At 40.1% G+C, this 18,756-nt stretch overlaps 1 protein-coding gene across 5 annotated transcripts in view; it reads left to right on the forward strand.

Annotated features, from left to right (window-relative positions):
- The window catches only part of DYNC2LI1 (dynein cytoplasmic 2 light intermediate chain 1), a 45,736-nt gene that overhangs the window by 2,802 nt on the left and 24,178 nt on the right, over positions 1-18,756 (forward strand). For 4 of the 5 annotated variants that reach the window (XR_008320083.1, XR_008320082.1, XM_053311803.1 and 1 more), the window contains exons 2-9: positions 103-220; positions 2,307-2,341; positions 6,561-6,630; positions 7,984-8,072; positions 9,538-9,724; positions 11,397-11,465; positions 16,166-16,243; positions 18,300-18,376. Coding sequence is in view for 3 of the 5 variants with exons in the window: in XM_053311803.1 (XP_053167778.1) it covers positions 103-220; positions 2,307-2,341; positions 6,561-6,630; positions 7,984-8,072; positions 9,538-9,724; positions 11,397-11,465; positions 16,166-16,243; positions 18,300-18,376 (723 nt within the window). In the remaining 2 variants the exon portion in view is untranslated. The remainder of the gene's footprint in view (positions 1-102; positions 221-2,306; positions 2,342-6,560; positions 6,631-7,983; positions 8,073-9,537; positions 9,725-11,396; positions 11,466-16,165; positions 16,244-18,299; positions 18,377-18,756) is intronic. The other variant, XM_053311821.1, reaches the window with a different exon arrangement.

Genomic DNA, 18,756 nt, shown 5'->3' on the forward strand with positions numbered 1-18,756 from the left:
AGAAGGGAACACAGAGAGGATGTGCAATGCAGAAAGATCTTAACTGGAAATATTACAAGATTATTTTGTACGAGGACATCTGTGTTTTGTTTTCTCTCCTAGTGACACCTTATGGGATATTGCTAAGGCCAAAGTTGAAAAAAAAGAAAATAATGAAGGTGATCGAGATGGAGTGGAATGTTGGGAAAGATCAATATTCTTTATAGGAAATAAAACTGGGGTAATTATCAGCATTTTATTGCATTTTGCTAGTGTTGATTAAATATTTATATTTTAATATGTGCTTTTTAATTGCCTAGTTTACCTAGGGAAAAAGTCTTTTTCCCCCTGCAAGGATGTAGAAGCGTGACATTTATATGCATAATAGTCAACAGTATTGCCAAAATACTAACAAAATCTTAAATGCAGCAAATTTCAGTTATTTTCATTTTTCAGTTCTCTCCAGGTAAACATAGACTTATGTTTAAATGACTCTGCAATCCATTTCAGTAGTTAGCAACCCACTAATGAAGAAGCTACTGGAATTTTTAAAAAGTCACTTTCCAAGGGAGGGGAAGAAACATTTTGAGCCAGCTGGGAGAGGAGATGAACATTCTAAGATGGTTGAAGAAGAGATTAAAAAATGGAATTTGGCTGTTATGTTGCTTGTCTAGAAATTAACCATGAATTATTAGCACATGATGTGGCTTAATGATTAATAAAACTATATTAACATTATTATATTTTTCAATAATTATTCACAAGTTTTTAATAAGAACTGACTTTGCCTCTTCTGTGGCTCCTGAGTATTTTGTGTGACTCTCCTTTGGGCTTGGCAAGTTGATGTTGAAGGATAATTAAGTCTTCAGGCAGCAGACACCTACCTGAAAGGGACAGCTGGTAGAAAAGCTCCTAGAAAAGTATCACCCTTACAACTAGGTGACAGGAACTGGGAGTTACCCCTGCTAACTTGGCAAAGAGGCACCTTTTAACATGGTGATTCTCTTTATTTAGCAGGGGGAGAGTAACTGGCCCTATCCAATCCACCCCCAGCATAGTACCTCCAGTGACTGTTGCTGGTGTCTGTCTTATGTTTCTTTTAGATTATGAGCCCTTTGGGGACAGGGATCCATCTTATTTATTTATTATTTCTCTGTGTAAACCGCCCTGAGCCATTTTTGGAAGGGCGGTATAGAAATCAAATAAATAAATAAATAAATAATATTTATTCAACTATACCACACACTATGGGTTGATAAAGTCAGCTTGCAAAACTCTGGTTGACAGTCTAGTTCTAAACACATAGAAACAGGAAGCTGCCTTATACTGAGTCAGATCATTGGTCTGAATAGCTGAGTATTGTCTACAATGACTGGCATCAGCTCTCCAAGATTTCAGGCAGAAATCTTTCCCAGCCCTGCCTAGAGATGCCAGGGAGTGAACCTGGGACCTTCTGCCTGCAAGCAGATGCTCTACCACTGAGTTTCGGCTCCATCCCCTAAGGTGGGTGTATCCTACAGCAGATGGTACTCACATGTAGTCATCCATCTCAAATCGAACCAAGCAAACCCTACTTAGAAAAGGGAACAATTCATGCTCGCTATCCCAATACCGGTTTTCCACCCTAGCTTTCCATATCTACTTGCAAGCAAGCCCCACTGATTTCAAAGGAACTTACTGCTTAAATAAGTGTACCTAGGAATGGAATTTTAGAAATGTTGGTACCTGTTATTATACAAGTAGGTTTGTATATAAACCTACTTTTAAAAACTAACCGTCTTAAACCTTATAAAGCAGTTGCTTGATTTTCTCTTTGGAGCAGCTCTAATCATTAATTCTAAGACAATTTTTCACAGTAAGTTGCCTTGCCTAACACTAGAATCCTTACAGTATGACAGCATTCATTTACATTGTGTTTAGGTATATTTCATGCAGTCTTTTTATTTCCATTTCATTAATTTAAAGCTATTCCAGAAGAAGCAAATCATTAGATTAAGCTGTTATTTACAATTATCAATGATTTCCCAGATGAATACAGCTGGCTAGAGCGATAGCTACTGTGTATTTTTAAGTAACCTGTTGTTTCTACTATATTTGTCACTTCCAGTAATTTATCATAATGATGATGATAATAGCAGTGTAGTTACACTCTGATAGGAAGTTGGCAGCTAACTTTTCAGTAATCAGATTACAGATAATTGTTTTAAGTTTATAATTTTCAAATATTTTATTGGAAATGATTAGAAGAATGCATTACAGCACGTGGGGTGATATATTTATGTTTTAGTGACATTACAAGAATGTTCTTTGTTGTTTTTAATTTCTAGGGAAAGACTACTATTATACTGAGGTGTCTTGACAGGTATGTGTTTAAGTTTTGAGAAATATTTCATATTTTCTGGTACTCAAAATTCTAAATATAATCAACAGTATGATTGTAGGAGTATAACTTGACAAAATGCCTTCCAGTGATAGAAATATGTTGTCTAAAGCACTTGTTGCCAAACTCTACAGATTATATATGTTTATGTCAATACTGATATAGTACAGGGATTCTTCTGGATCACTTATTGTGGCAAGCATTTATGCAGAGTATGACAACCTCATCCCCTGACTAGAGTGAAATATTAAATATGTCATCTGGGCCCTTGAAGGCTACAGTTCAAAGTGCTGGTTTGGATTTATAGTCCTTAACAGATTATGGCCCTCAGAATGTTAATTTTTACAATGGGTTCACATGACTGCCCGAACATTGGTAAGCCCAGAACTGGAGGTTCCTGGCAACTGCACAGTTCCAGTGGGCATGTAATCTGAAACTGCTCAAGTCCACTTCCCCTTGAGATTCTCCCTTCCTCTGCCCAACTTCAGATCTCAGTGACAGAAGTCAGTGAGAATCTTGATAGCACAGGGTGGGAACAGAACTTGGACAGGTTCGGATGATATATTCACTGAGAGCATACAGGATTTCGACTTCGGGGCAGTCATATGAACCTGCCTTTAGGCATTTTCACACCTGAAATAGAAACTCAGAAAGATCTTTCTACATTGTGCCAAACAAATGACCTGGGGCTCATTTTTTCTAATGGCACACAGAGATGGACAGGAAAATGAATCTGCTATCTACAACTTAGATTTTCCCCATCCATCATTACATGGTGATCTATCATGCTTCACAAATTGCCTGTTCTCCTTAGGACTCATGATTCCATAATGATCTTTATGTAACCAAGAATGCTCTTCACAGAGAGATTCATGGTGGCTAAATTATGAATTTTTCTTTCCTAAAATCTTTTGATGTCTTGGCATCTGATGAAGTGGACTCTAGTCCTTCACAAAAAGTTATGCTTCAATAGAGTTTGTTAGTTGTTAAGGTGCCAGGGGTGTAGCAAGGTTGGAGTGGGCCCAGAGACAAGATTTAAAAATGCCCCCCCTCACTGAAGCTCAGCTCATGAAGTAAAGAAATCTTAAACGAGGCTGAATTGTGGTAACAAAAAGCATAGTAAAATTTTAATATGTGTGTGTGTGTATCCTATGTGCCACAATAGAACATCATCCTAAATTATTTTTTAAAAGGTTTTGTAAATTGTGGACGATGCAAGTCATTTAATGGTACTAGAGAAAGACATGCTGTTCTGGTAGCTCCAGGTCTTAACACTCACATCAATTTCAGAGGATGAATACAACTGAAGGAAGCCCAGGCGGGTGCGTGGCTGGGGGAGTCAGTCATGTGACTTGCCTCTGGGGTCCCCAGACAACTGTCTCCCCTTGCCCTATTATAGTTACGCCCCTGTAAGGTGCACAAGGTGCTTTGGTATTCTATAACACTAATATATGCAGGATTTAAGTGGCTGGAAGTAAGCAAGTGAAAGGTGGTTTATAACTACACTAGCTTAACTCACGCAGAACATCTGCGCGCTAGTACTTGATTGCTCCCCTCACCTCAGCCCCCTCACCTCAGAGATCTCTCCACCCTCACCTGAGCTCTGCTCCTGCTCCTCCTCCTCCATCCCGTTGCTTCCATCCCCCTCATCCCCTTGGTGGCAGCTGCGGCATTGCTTGCGCTGGTTTTGGGTGTTTTTTTTTTTTGCCTTTTCAAATTTTATTGGCTTTTACAATAGCTTTACAATCCAACTACATTCATTTATTTGATTAAGTAAATATTAACTTCCTGCTTACCTGTCTGCGCAGTTCACGTTAACTATATATATAAACCATTGCTATAATAATTAAAAACATACATACTCCACATTGGTACTCGATTTTACCCAACCCAATCTGCTATTATTACTATATTTCAAAACCTGCTGAAAGGTCCATATTAGAAAAATAGTTCTTTAAGTAAAGTAAAAATGGTTCCCAATCTTCTTTGAAACATTCCAAATTTTCATCCCTTATAAGTTCTGTAAGTTTTGCCATCCCAGCATATTCCAAAATTTTTATCAACCAGTCTTCTTTTGAGGGCATTTTATTGTCTTTCCATTTCTGCGCATATACTATTCTAGCCGCTGTGGTTGCATACATTAAAAATGTTAAATTTATTCTGGAGAACTCTCCTTGAGTTATTCTCAGCAGGAAGGATTCTGGCCTCTTAGGAAATGTCATTTTAAAATTTTTTTTCAGCTCATTATATATCATATCCCAAAAGGCCTTTGCCTTCCCACATGACCACCACATATGAAAAAAAGTTCCTTCACATTGTCCACATTTCCAACATTTGTTTGAAACATGTTTATACATTAATGCTAATTTTTTTGGTGTCAAATACCACCTATACATCATCTTATAATAATTATCTTTTAAAGTATAACATGCAGTGAACTTTATATCAGTTTTCCATAATTTTTCCCAAGCAGCCATATCTATATTATGACCCACATCTTGAGCCCATTTTATCATAGTCGTTTTAACCACTTCATCTCTTGCCTCCTCCAAAAGCAACAACTTATACATCTTAGAGACTAATTTTTCATCATTTTCACACGTCCTTCTCGAATCTCGACATTTGATCCTCAAATCCAACTTGAAGATCCTTCTTATAAATTTCATTTAACTGATGGTACTGAAACCAGTTACTAACCAGATTTTGTACTTCGTTTAGGTTTTTTAATTTACAGCCCTTCTCTTGAAAACATAACAAATTCCTATAGGTACCCCATTCAGATTGCATATTTATCTCTTTACGTGCCAAAGCTTCAATCGGGAATACCCATAATGGAGTTTTACATTCCAGCCATTTTTTATATTTTACCCAGGAGTCTATTTATTAGACTCCTTCTTACATAGTGATTAAGAAAGTCTTTATGCACTTTGCTTTTATCATACCACAGATATGAATGCCAGCCAAAGCTTCTATCAAATCCTTCCAGATCAAGTATTCTGGGATTTCTTAATGTTATCCATTCCTTTAACCACATCAAACAAACAGCCTTGAAATACAACCTTAAATCAGGCAGGGTAAGACCACCTCTTTCTTTAGCATCTGTTAAATTTTTAAATTTAATTCTTGGTCTTTTCCCTTGCCAAACAAATTTAGTTACGTTCTTTTGCCATTGCTTGAAACAGGTTAACGTATTAATTATAGGAATAGTTTGAAAAAGTCTGAACATTTTAGGTAAAACATTCATCTTCACAACTGAAATTCTTCCCATTAAAGATAAGTTCATTCTAGTTCATCTTTGCAAATCAATTTTTACTGTATGCCATATTTTGATATAATTATTTGAAAACAACAAAGAGTTTTTGTTTGTCAGCCAGACGCCCAAATATTTGATTTTCTTCTCCACTATCAATTTGCTTATTTCATAAAGTCTGTCATTGGATTTCTGGTCCATATTTTGCTCTTATTATTATAAAACCTGGCCAATTGGACAAATAATAGATTTTCTAGAAAAAACACCACATCATCCGCAAAGGATGTCACAGTGCTAAACTCAGTGCCGAATCTCAGCTCTTAAGTGAGGTTAAGGGCGCAAACATACCTTTAACTCGGCTGCTGGGATTGTGTGTCAGCGCTGGCTACTTGCAGCTGACACTGACACAGATATGAGTGCCTAGAGCACCTGTCCCCTGGGGGAATCCCCCCAGTGCACTGCGGCATACCCGGAGGCTGGGATAACAAGTCCCAGCCTCAGAACAATCTGCCCTGTTCCGCACTGCATAGAGCAGCGTGGACTGCGTGAGAGCACGGAGCGTGCTCCCACCAAGGACAGGATGCTCGTCTGGTGGGAAGGCAAGATTTGCAAAGCCTTTCCCCCGCCCGGTAGGTCGTGTGAATGGCCCCAGTGTCTGCTTATCAGAAATTCCCTGCCAAATTCAAGGGGACATGATTCTTTTTTAGCATGCTAAAAGAGACTTGCATTTTGGGCAGTATATAAATGTGTTAAATAATAAATAAATAAATGCTTTGCAAATTCACTCCAATAAAGATTCAGTAGGCACAGTTTTTGCTGCCTAGTTTATCCCTTTTTTCTGTGAATAAATTGTCTTGATATTAGAACAAAAATCATTTTATTCAAAATAATTTCCACAGATTTTGACAGATCTTTTCTTTTGGGGGGGATGGGGGGATCTTTATTTATTAGGGATGAAATTCCAAAACCAACATTAGCTTTGGAATACACTTTTGGAAGAAGAGCAAAAGGGCACAATACAGTAAGTATATTGACAAGCTGCTATAATCTGCTCCCTGTTGGTCATCAGAGATATTAGGATTAAAACCTGGTGCTGGCATGAGCATAGTTTGCATTTTATCTTATCAGTGTTGCCATTGCAAATTTCTGGTAGGTGCCAATGACATGCAACCACATCCCCAACAGCCTTCCAGTTTGCAAAACCTTTGATGCCTGGGAAACTGTTTGCATTTTTCGAACAATAACATATTGCAGTTTTGAGTGCTGGGAGCTGCATTTGCTGTAAAATAAACCAATTTGTGAAAACCTGTAGTATGAGGGATGGGCGATAGATGATCTACTACATCCCTTCAAAATTATCTGCGATATTCTGTAGAGGAAAGCTAACATGTAGATTTAAGAAGCAGCAGCAGCATGTCAAACAAAGTCACATTTTCCTTCTGCTGAAGATTCGTTCTTCAAAGTGGTGGTAGTTGCTGTATGTGTGTACACACAAGCTATCTATTTTTAGGATTCGGTTGTTTGGGTGTTTAGCTGCTTACTAGTTTTCATTTACTTTAGTGTGTATAACACTTGTTCGCATGGATCAGGGCAAGTGTCAGGGGTCAGCATAGTTTGGCAGTTGTCAGGAGCCCAGAGCCTTTAGAAGAACTCACTGCTGAGAGCAGCTCTGTGATCATCATAGCCTTCATCTAGTAGTGGCAGAGTGGCTCTCTCAGGGCCTATTTGGTTAGGGGAGGGGGCCTGTGGAGAGCAGTTTGCCAGGGACTGCCTGAAATCTGGAGCCAACCTGCCAAGGACCTTTCCCACTAAGAGCTACTCCATACTCACAACCCAGAGAGACCAGTGTTCCACTAATAAACAAATAGCACATTTTTCCAAACACACTGTGGGCATAAACTAGGAAACTGTGATCCAATGTGGCTTCTTAGGTTGTGCCCACCATATGTATTTTGAATGTTTGGAGACTTGGGTCTCCATCCACCATACTTTAAGTTGGTTTTTATTGTAACTAGCCCTGGTGTACCCACACTGCAACAGAGAGCATGAAGTGGCTTTCAGAAGTCCTGTGAATCAGGATTTTAATTGTCAACCACTCAGAGATGCAAGTTATGGGCGTTATAGAAATATTTTAAATAAATAATAATAAAACCAACTTTTGTGTTTGCTCAGGTTTCATCTGAAAGTCCAACTTTCTAGCTTCTGGTCAACAAATCCCGCTAATGGCATTCTCATAATCTACTCATGAAGTTAATGGGCTTCTCTAGTAATGGTGTGTGTGTGTGTGTGTGTCAGTGACATGAGTATTGAGTATATTTTTTCGGCAGCATTAAGATATTGTACAGCTTTCTAATGTAAAGGAACTTTTTTGCAGCCTAAAGACATTGCTAATTTTTGGGAACTAGGTGGTGGAACTTCACTTTTGGACTTGATACCCATACCAATAACTATAACTAACATAAGGTAATAAATGAAAACTTTGGAATTTCATAATTAATCTCCTCTTTACTTCTATAAAAGCTAAGTCTCTCCATTCTGGAGAAAATCTTCAAACTTTTATTAATTTTGAAATGCTGTTTAGCCTTTTTCTTCAATGGTCCTTTGCACATGGCTGTGTGAATGTTGTGGTCTGCAGCAGTGTTCTCTCTAAGAGGGATCCCCAGAAGTTGTTGGCTACAACTCCCATATCCCCAAGCAAAAGCCATTGCAGCGGAGGATGCTTGGAGTTGTAGTCAACAACATCTGGGAATCCCTCAAACAGTCATCTGCAGATTTCTTTCTATGCTTGTGGTGGTGTAGTCAGGGAAGGTGCTTCTGGCAAACAATTGTCAATTCTACCTGAAGCTCAGCCGGCATTTCAGGTCCACTTCACACACGGTCCTTGGTTTAATTGCTTATTAAAAGTTAGACACTATCATATTCACAGTGCTCAAGTTTTGTACAGAGGCACTGAAAGAAAAGATCTAAAGCGGGGGGAAAGAAAGCCAGGTTTTCAAAATGGCCACAAAATAGATAATAGGGCTAGCCCTCTGGCCCTCAGTGGCAATCAAATAGTCAGTAAATTGACTACTGGGAGGGAGATGAGCTCTTCTTGGCTTCTTTCCCAGCAAGAATGTGGTTTGTTTGTCACATTTGCATCCTTCTTCCAACTATCCTGAAGCAACATTTTAGTCAGTAAATTGACTACTGGGAGGGAGATGAGCTCTTCTTGGCTTCTTTCCCAGCAAGAATGTGGTTTGTTTGTCACATTTGCATCCTTTTTCCAACTATCCTGAAGCAACATTTTAGTCTTCCAAACAACCTTTGAGATAGGTTAGGCTGAGAGATATTAACTTGCCCATTGAGTATCACAGCTGAGTAGGAATTTGGAACTGGATTTCCTATAGCCAAATCGCCTGGGAGGAAGTTGCCTCTGAGAGCCAGAGGGATAACCCTATAAACTGTTCGGTGGCCATTTTGAGAACCTGACTTTCATTCATACCAATTTAGCTTAAGTAAAAGAGAAGCATTTTCTTTTATGTACAAGTAGTCAATATGGACAGTGAACAGGTTTATTTTGATTAGTGTTTATTACATTTATATAGCACTTTACATGGGATTTCTAGTTGTCTTCCATCCAGGTTAATGATCAGGACCACTCCTGCTTAGCTTCAGGAATACTATTTTATGTGCAGTATTCACATTCACTGTACCCACAAGCACATTTATAAATTCAGTTAACAGAACAGCCTAGAAGTGAATATCATTAAAGATCTAGTCACTCCAGATGAACATTCTTTGCTTCCATATTTGATGTCCTTCTCTTTTTAATCTTGCAGTTGCTCATCTTAGTAATTGCCATTGTATGAGCTATATTCTGCATGCAAATTATCGTAGTTACTTTTAAAAATCAAGATACAGTTTCATCTCTGGTTTTTTGTTTTGGTAGGACATTTGCTGTAGTTCTTGTTTTAGACCTCTCAAAGCCAAACGAACTCTGGCCAACCATGGAGAGTCTTCTGCAAGTCACTAGGAAGCATGTAGAGAAAATAATAACAAAACTGGGACAAACCAACCCTAAAGCAGCTACAGAAATGAAACAGAAAATATGGAACATTTTGCCAAAGGATCATCCAGTAAGAATGAGTATTTTCTCGAGATGTCACAGGCTCGTACACAGTTAAAGATAATCGGTGTAAAAATAATAAACAGCTCCTTTAGATTTTTATGCATGACTGAAGATCCATTTGATGTAGAAGAACTTGTTCAGTGGAAAATTATAGCAATTTAATGAAAATTCAGTAGGAGCCTAAACAAGGAAAGAAGGTTTCTTATATATTCTTGTTAGACATCTAATGCAATTGTTATGGCATGTTACAACAATCAAAAGAAACAGAGTTTTAGAGAAGCGGTTTGATATTGATTTTATAATCTTTTGAAATGAAAGTGAAAACTAGAACATTCAGAAGTCATCTGGCAAAGTGACTCGATGAAGCTACAGATTTAAGGAAAGGGTGTAGTTATAACAGCTCTCAGCACGACTCTATACTTTGCATTTATTCAAGTGTCTATCAAAAACTCAGTGCCTTTTGATAATGTGACAACTAATTAAATTATAAAATTTCAAGGGATGTTAACATCAGCCCTTGAAATTCAATTGCTAATGTGTTCTCTTGAAGAAAGTAAAATAGATTGCAGAAGATGCAATTGAAAAGGTGCCTGGCATCATGCATTCATCTTGTACAAATGTTGTGCGCATGCAGTGTCTAAACAACGTATATATATTCTATAGTGCACAATCCAAAGATGTAAAATAATACCATAAAGTAAATGTTAAAATGACTGAAAAATGATTTGGGGTGTCGGGGGGAAGGATGCTATGCATGTCAATTCCCTTTCTGTGTGACATTTTCTAGAGCACTTCATTGTTATAGTCACTGAAAACTTTGATAGGCATATTTCCCTCTCTTCATCCCTTGCTTGACCTGTTATGTTGATGCCAATCCATGTACATCTTGGACTGAGAAAAGGCACTTTGCCCACTATTGGGGTGGAGGATAGGAAGAAGGTCTTGGTGCCTTGACTTGGAGATTATTCTCCCCTAGGTAACACAGTCAAGAGTCCTCTGTTGCAGCTTCTGTATATATAAAACCTTCTGTTCTTTACATGCCAAGCAGCAGCAGCAGCAGCACCTCCTTGGTCTTATCTGGGAGGAGGTTAAAAGGGAAACCATCTTCTCACCCATGGAGAATCTAGTCCAAGCTACTTTTTTATTCATATGGCTTGCTTATGTTCAAGCTTGTGCAGAGAGCTCAGACTTAAGGGAGTTATTCCCTTTCCATTTAAGGAAAAACTTGCTTGGAAAGCCATTGTTGTAACTGAAGTATTCTGCCCAGTCTTGTAGAGATCTGGATTGAGATCCATCAAGATCCATAAGAAATGGGTTACTGTGTCTGCGCAGGGACCATGTGGTAGTTTTGCCAAAGCTTGTCGAGGTGTCCTGGCCACACCCTGAGCGTGCTATTTAAGGGCGGCCAGGACACACGTTCCTCAGTTCACTTCTTGGGTTGGCAGGATTGTCACTTCTTCATACTATGGCACTGGTAAATTACTTGTTCTCCCCACCTATCCATGACAGATTCATTGCTGTACAATCCTAGATTCAACAGATTTCAAATTCTTGTGACTTTCCAAATCTGCATCTACGGTAGTATTTTGAAGCATTACACCTCCTAAAATGTTACCTATTATTTTAACTGTGTACCTTTGTGGCTTACAAAAATATAAACATTGCCATTTGCCTAACAGGATCGTGAGCTGATCGACCCATTTCCAGTTCCACTGGTTATAATTGGAAGCAAATATGATTTATTTCATGTGAGTAGCATATATTTCTGCTGCACGTTTTTGTATTGTGGGAGCCTTTTTCATAGTATGTTTTGCCTTGCGTTTTATGTTAACCATTAGGGGCCATTCTCCCCTTCATCCTCTGTCCCTGATGATGCGTTGTACAGTTACCTTTGAAGATGAATAAACTAAATATGTAACAGCAAAGATTATGATAGGCAGGCCTCGTTTTTCTCAAAAGAAATGGAATCATGCACATTGTGCCCAACAAATGTACATGTGCCCTCTCAGTTCATTGATGATCATGGACACAGAGCCAAAACACAGTTTCCCTCCCCAGAAGTGAAGGATATTTGAGATCCCTAATGGTATAATGTGCCAAATAGACAATGGAAAGGTTTGTTTTTCTGCTTGGACAATACAAAGAAGGCGAAAGCTGCATTGATGTGTGTGGCACCCTTAAGCCCTCACCTTTGTCCCAACTGTCCCCTGTTCATAATGAAAACTTGGTATAGTTTATCACCTCATAGTGGCCTGGCCTATATCTGGGGCAGACTGTGGTATAACGGAGAACAGATAGCATGTAGGGACTCACATTTTTTACCGTTCCCGTGTTTAAAAGAAGAAAAAATAATTACTCCCTGCAAATAGAAAACTGGCATAGAAAAGATAGAGCTTGTCTAGAACCTTTCCTCTAATGTCCTTGGTTGTAGGGTGTGTCTGTGTAAAAAATTTGGGGGTTTGTCTGGGGCTCCCCCCTTCTCATGATGAAAAACTCATGATTCCCCCCCACTTCAAAAATGGCTTCCCCAGACCTGCCATCTGAATTGATACAGTCCATTCTATCTCCTCAGGATTCTACCATCTCATTTTGCTGCATGTGTTGACCAGGTCATTGATATGCTGACTCCTTTGAGAATCTGATTTTAACTCATTTCTGTGGTGTGAATTAAAATGCCAGTGAAGTGTAACCAGCTCCCTTTTCTTGATATAATGACCGTAATGAACTGCCCTCTTAACTTCCATGCAGTCATGCTTGAGCACCAACAGGAAGCTTTTCACACGGGGCTTTTAGCAATAGCAATAGCAATAGCACTTACATTTATATACCGCTCTATAGCCAGAGCTCTCTAAGCAGTTTACAATGATTTAGCATATTGCCCCCAACATTCTGGGTACTCATTTTACCGACCTCGGAAGGATGGAAGGCTGAGTCAACCTTGAGCCCCTGGTCAGGATCGAACTTGTAACCTTCTGGTTACAGGGCGGCAGTTTTACCACTGCGCCACCAGGGGCTCCTTTTGAAGCCCTTTAACTCGCATCTCCTCCAGAATGGAGGGGCTGCATTCACATATTGACTAGATTTACCTCGAAGTCCCTGCGAGTTATTGGGGAGCGGTTCACGCACAATTCAGGTGTAATGCATTAGAGTGTAACCCAATATATATCGGGGGTTTAAAAAAGCCACCATTTGTGTTGGCTTTTGGGGATAACTTCGAGTTCACAATAAAGCCTCCCCATAAACTCAAGGTAAAACCAGCTGTGCATAGAAGCCAGGGAGTTATTCACACATGGCTTCATGCTGTGGGGTATCTGAAGAGCAAATCTGCTTTGCAGCAGATTCACAGATGTTTAATTCAGGGGATTAAATGGACAGTTCACATAGGGTCAGCTCTTCTCTGCAATCCCTGCAGATCTTTTTCCTGTGTGCGTTCCCACGGCTTGCTCTGAGTTTTTTATCCAATCAATCCCATCAGGAGGAAGTGAGGGAGCTTTTTTGTTGTTGTTAGTCTGACATTTATTTACAGAAGACGCAAGACCAAACAGCCAGGAAATCAAACAACAGAACACAAGGGCTCAGGTTACATCTTGCATTTAACTCAGTCATTTCTCCCTCCCCTTCTGGACTCTCTCAGTCTCCCTGTGGCCCCTCTTCCTTCCTCGGCCAGCCATTCTACTTCTTTCCCCCATGGATGGTGTGAAATGCTACTCATCTTTAGCAAGCCTTCCTGGCAGCGTTCTGCAGACAGGGACACGTGCACCATAGCTGGGTCCACACCAGAGTGCAGAAATGCTTCTGTGATCCAGCAGAATTGAGGGTGCCATCTGTGCTTAAAAGCATCTCCTGTGGGGAACCGTGGCCAATGTCTCACTTGCTCCTGGTTTGTGACCTCAGCACAGCACCCCTGCAGGGGCTGGAGAGGGCATTCACCGCTGAGAGTGGTTTGTGAGGAACAGCCTCCACCCGAGGGGACATCTGTGTGTGTATTATGTGGGCTGCTTGGCTCTAATGTAACCTGACAGAAACATGAGCTGAAAAGACCCCCTCCACAGAATTGCATCAATCTGCCACAAGCCCTCCCCTCCCCCCAGTGCTTGCAATTTCAAATCTCCTTTGCTGACACCTGGGTGGATTTCAAGTGCACATTTGGAAAGAAGCCCCTCCACACATCCCAGAGAAACTTCGGGGCGTAACAGAAGCCTTGGGTTTTTTCTTCAAAAACAGCTGGAAATAAAGGATTTTTAAAAGCCAGGCATAATTCGGGCTAAGCCAGAATGCACAGCCTCGATTTGGGGGGAAGCAGAGTCCTGACTGTACTGGTCCCTGACAGCTGACAGCTACTTCAGGGTAAATGCAACTAATATATGGGCTGACCCACTCCATTCCGGAAGAGATTCGTATTAAAAGCCCTGTGTGTAAAGTGTGTAGGACATCCTACAGTATGTTTTGGAGAAACGTTCACTCTTTGTCCCCTAGGTGGCAGCAAAATACGAAGATCTCTTGCCAAGACATCCACCAGTGATGCATGTTGATTCCTGCTAGTAGATTCCTGCTAGGTTCATTTGCTTGCTTGTTTTTGTTAAATAGCTGAAGTTTTTGTTGGTTTTGAAATGCTTATAAATGACACTTTAAAAAAAAACCTTCAGCCACAGAATAAAAGAATAAAGAGTAGCAAAGTAGACTAAATGGACATGTGTGGATCAGGCTGGAAATGTTTAGGAGAGATGTGCATGCGTTTTAGAAAGGAGCAAGGACTATAGCTTTTGGCAAGAGTTACTGGGTGGAATTAGGACCATAACCACGTGCCCATTAATGGAGGACCCACAGATTTACTGCTCTGTGTTTTCATTTTATTTTAAGGATGTATACCCCCACCTTTTGAGCTAAAAGATTCCCAAGGCAGTTTACAGTACATTTTGCCATACAACAAAAGTTATGCTGCTGGGGCAGCTAAGAGAGAGGCTGCAGTTAATGCTGCTGGCTGCTCAACTTACAGTCCCATGGTGAGACAAGCAGAAGGAGCCACCCTATGAGTGTGCTGCCCAGTAACCCCAGACACTGTATCTGTCACTTTGGACTGGGAGTTCTTTTCACATGAAGCAAGATGGACTACTGTTTGTTTTGTTTTGTTTTGTTTGAATCATGAACAGGAATATGATTTTAAAAATATTGTGGCCATAGGAAACTGATTTGACAAACCAGAAAAGCATCCATTTAGCTGGGTGTGAAAGGACTTCCTCATTCACAAGCCAACAAACTATAGTTTCTTGGGTTGTCTGAACCAGGACATTTACTGAGGCGGGACAAAGGTTTGAACTGTCGTGTATGACAAACAACATATGGCTGAGTTGATGAGTATGTGATGTCATATTCTTTACTATGTTACTATCAAGGTGAGGCTCTCTCGAGTAAGAGGTCAAACTTGCCGGAAACGATTTATCTCAATCCACCCCCCTTGCCTTGAGACAAACACCCTTTTTCAGTACCATAACAGTACTGGTGTATAGTTGGACAGATTATAGGCATGGGCTCTTTTCCTCTTTTCTAAGTAACTTTTATTGTCTAACAAAATCTAATATATGCATTATAATATAGAGGTTTGATATAATAGGCTCTTCATGGAAGAGAAGAACAAGTTTACATTGAAAGGGCTTGCATAAAAAGAACAACTTGCTATTACACAAAGGCTTGCATGAAAATAAATGCAGATTAAAACAGATCTTCTTTAAAATTAAATAATCAGTAATAATCAATAATCAGTCAAGGCTTGAAAAACTCTCCCCCCTCCCTTGGCCCCAAAAGGCTAACTCTAGCTTGCATTAAAAAGGTGGCTATTTAGAATTTTCTGGCATCTGAAAAAGCATTCTTAAAAAGATTTAATTCAAAGCCATCACTTCTAGTCTCAAAAGAGACTGGCCCCCATCTTAAAACAGGTGACCAGCCTACCCTGTTCCTTTAAAAGTATCTTTTAAAATCCATAGATGGCAGTCATAGGCTGTCTGTCTGACTGCCTGGTCAGCTCATGATTCAAAGTTCCTTCTGTGTGTGCCCTGAAGCACTTCATTTAATAATTGAAAACTACCACTCCAACAGCCCCTCCTATTTCAAAACAATCATTTAGTTTATGTTATTCAGTCCCCAAAATGTTGCTTTAAGTGGAGACACAAATATTGTTTTACTTATGTGCATTCTTTCTCCTTGTTAAGGTCAGACTGGTCTCTTATCAGTAACATGAAAGACCTTGATATATGAACAGAAAAACTGGTGCACAGTTCATAGACACAGAGGTTATGCTTCCAAATAGATCTGGGACCAAAAAAAAGGCTCCTCCCATGCCAAGCAGGAAGGCCAGATTAGTTCAGAATTGCATACATCCATGGCATTACATTGTTCAGAATACTTGTTTTTAATGTATTGATTTTTAAAAAAAATTCTTTTATTTTTTTAGGAATTCGACTCTGAGATTAAAAAAATAATATACAAGACACTTCGATTTGTTTCCCATTATTATGGTGCATCTTTAGTGGTATGTATATTACTATACATATTCTCCAAGTACAGGAATGCTGAGAGCAAGCAAAAATTGCCCCCTTTGTTAAGCAGGGTCCACCCTGGTTTGCATTTGAATGGAAGACTACATGTGTGAGCACTGCAAAATATTCCCCTCAGGGGATTGGGCTGCTCTGGGAAGAGCATCTGCCTGCTTGCATGCAGAAGGTCCCAAGTTCCCTCCCTGGTATCTCCAAGATAGAGCTGAGAGAGATTCCTGCCTGCAACCTTGAAGAAGCTGCTGCCCGTCTGTGTAGACAGTGCTGAGCTAGATGGACCAATGGTCTGACTCAGTATAAGGCAGCTTCCTATTTTCCTAACTCTGGTTGCACAACTACTGTTGCATGGCACTCATTGTGCAGCCTTGTAAGACTTCTGGAGAAAGCCTTCCACTAGCAGCTGCACTACGTCATGGAACACTACTACTTCACATAGCTCCATGACCTTCTTGCACAAGCACAAGTGTGGTTCATGTGCAAGAGCACTGTTGGGATGTCAGCCTTGTTGGTTCCACCAGATGGTGGCTCTCCTGTTTGGGGGATATAACTTTGATCTCTTGGTCAACCGCATAATTTCACAGCAACATGACTATTTCACTCTGGTGGAACATGCTTTAATTATAAAACCTCAAATGCTAACTAGAAGTAGGCATGATCATCCTGATAAAGGTCTTTCATTTCATTAGTAACCTCTACCTTCAGATCTTATTTTGCCAATGGGCCAGATTTTTGTTTTAAACCCAATAAATATTACACCTTGGGGCCAGTTAATTTATTTTTAACTGAGTTCTGAACTTGGGACTTTCTGCTCACTTTTATTTTTCCAACTAATTGTTTATTGTGTGAGTAGTGGTAGGCCAGTGACTAAGCAACTTGAACGGGATCTGTTCTAACTCAGACCTGATTCTCACATTGCGTTTGATATATTAAAGCCAACTCGTTCAGCTTTGCAATTTGAATTCATCCTCATTATGACAAGAGCTGGCCTCTTAGCATGTTAGAGGGAATACATTAAAAACCACAGTCTGCTTTCAGCAGTCGAGGATTCAGACAAAGGCTCAGTTCAGACATAACAACAATTTTGATCCTAGTTTCAGATTCTAGTCTGAGGGCAAACTGGTTTGTGTCAACCAGTTTGTGCAAACCATAGTTTGCCATATGTGGACAGAAACAGAAACTAGTCTTTTTTAGGCATTATGCTTTCTGAGCAGAGCAAATGTGTGAGGGGTTTGTCATCAGGGTTTTGTGGCTAGTGGACAGGATACTGCTACATTCCTCACACATTTGCTCTCCCCATCATGTATAACACCTGCAGAGGCTCACTACAACCTGGAAGCACAAGCTTCTAATTATCTTCTCTTGCTTATAGAGGAAGGGGAAGAGAGAGCATGTGAGGCTGAAGCTTGCTGCTAATGACAAACCATGGTTTGTTGCAACATCTCAATTGAGCCACTGTATTTGGCACATCAGATTGACATGATGACATCCTGTTGACTTGGATGTCGTCCTCCATTCTGACGTGGAACATCCACCTTTAGTTATTGTAAAGATAAGTCTGACATCTCGTGGAGGTGGGGAAAGCAGCCTTGTGGGATGGGAGCTGTCAGGCATAAGCAGTAGACAGGGAAAGGGATAAACACTTCCACTCCTGCCATTCTTCACTACAGATCTCTCCTAAATGCTTTGCTTTTCAGCAAAGCAGAGGGCCATTGACATATTCTTGCATGCAATTACACATAATGTGTAGTCTGGCCTTGACTATAAGGACATACTTGATCTCTTCAACTGGGGATGTCAAAATCAGACACAATTCTGACCACATAAATGTGGGCTTCTCAGAGGCATCTAGTGGGCCACTATGGGAAACAGGATACTGGACGACCTTCAGCCTAATCCAGCAAGGCTGTTCTTATGTACAACATAGAAACCAGTATATTTTAACTGTAACAGTCCAGTGATGACTCAGGAATGGTATTTTACCATGTTTCGAACAAAAGAGCATGAAACAAGCTGTATGTTTTATTTGTCTCTTAGTTCACCAGTAAGTCTGAAGCTCTGTTGCTGAAGGCACGTGCTGTCATTAACCACTTAGCATTTGGTTTTGATAGAAGGTAAGCTGAACAATTCCCTACTGTCGGTAGCCTTTCTCCAAGTCCTTTTTTGACTGAATGAAGGCAATTTTTCTAGAACGCCTATCAGCTTATCTCTGTGATATGTTGATTCTTACTTTTGGACATCTTACCTAAGCTTACATAAAGATTGATGTAATTCTTCATTTTGGATGGAGGGAAAGCATTGATACCTAATGGTTGAGGTATGGGTGTGAGAGATCATGAGTTTAAATGAGCCAGCGTGGTATGGTGGTTAGAGTGCTGGACTAGGACCAGGGAGATCCGAGTTCAAATCCCCATTCAGCCATTATACCAGCTGGGTGACTCTGGGCCAGTCACTTGTCTCTCAGCCTAACCTACTTCACAGGGTTGTTGTGAGG

Source organism: Hemicordylus capensis, chromosome 1, assembly GCF_027244095.1.
Source record: "Hemicordylus capensis ecotype Gifberg chromosome 1, rHemCap1.1.pri, whole genome shotgun sequence".
NCBI lineage: Eukaryota > Metazoa > Chordata > Lepidosauria > Squamata > Cordylidae > Hemicordylus > Hemicordylus capensis.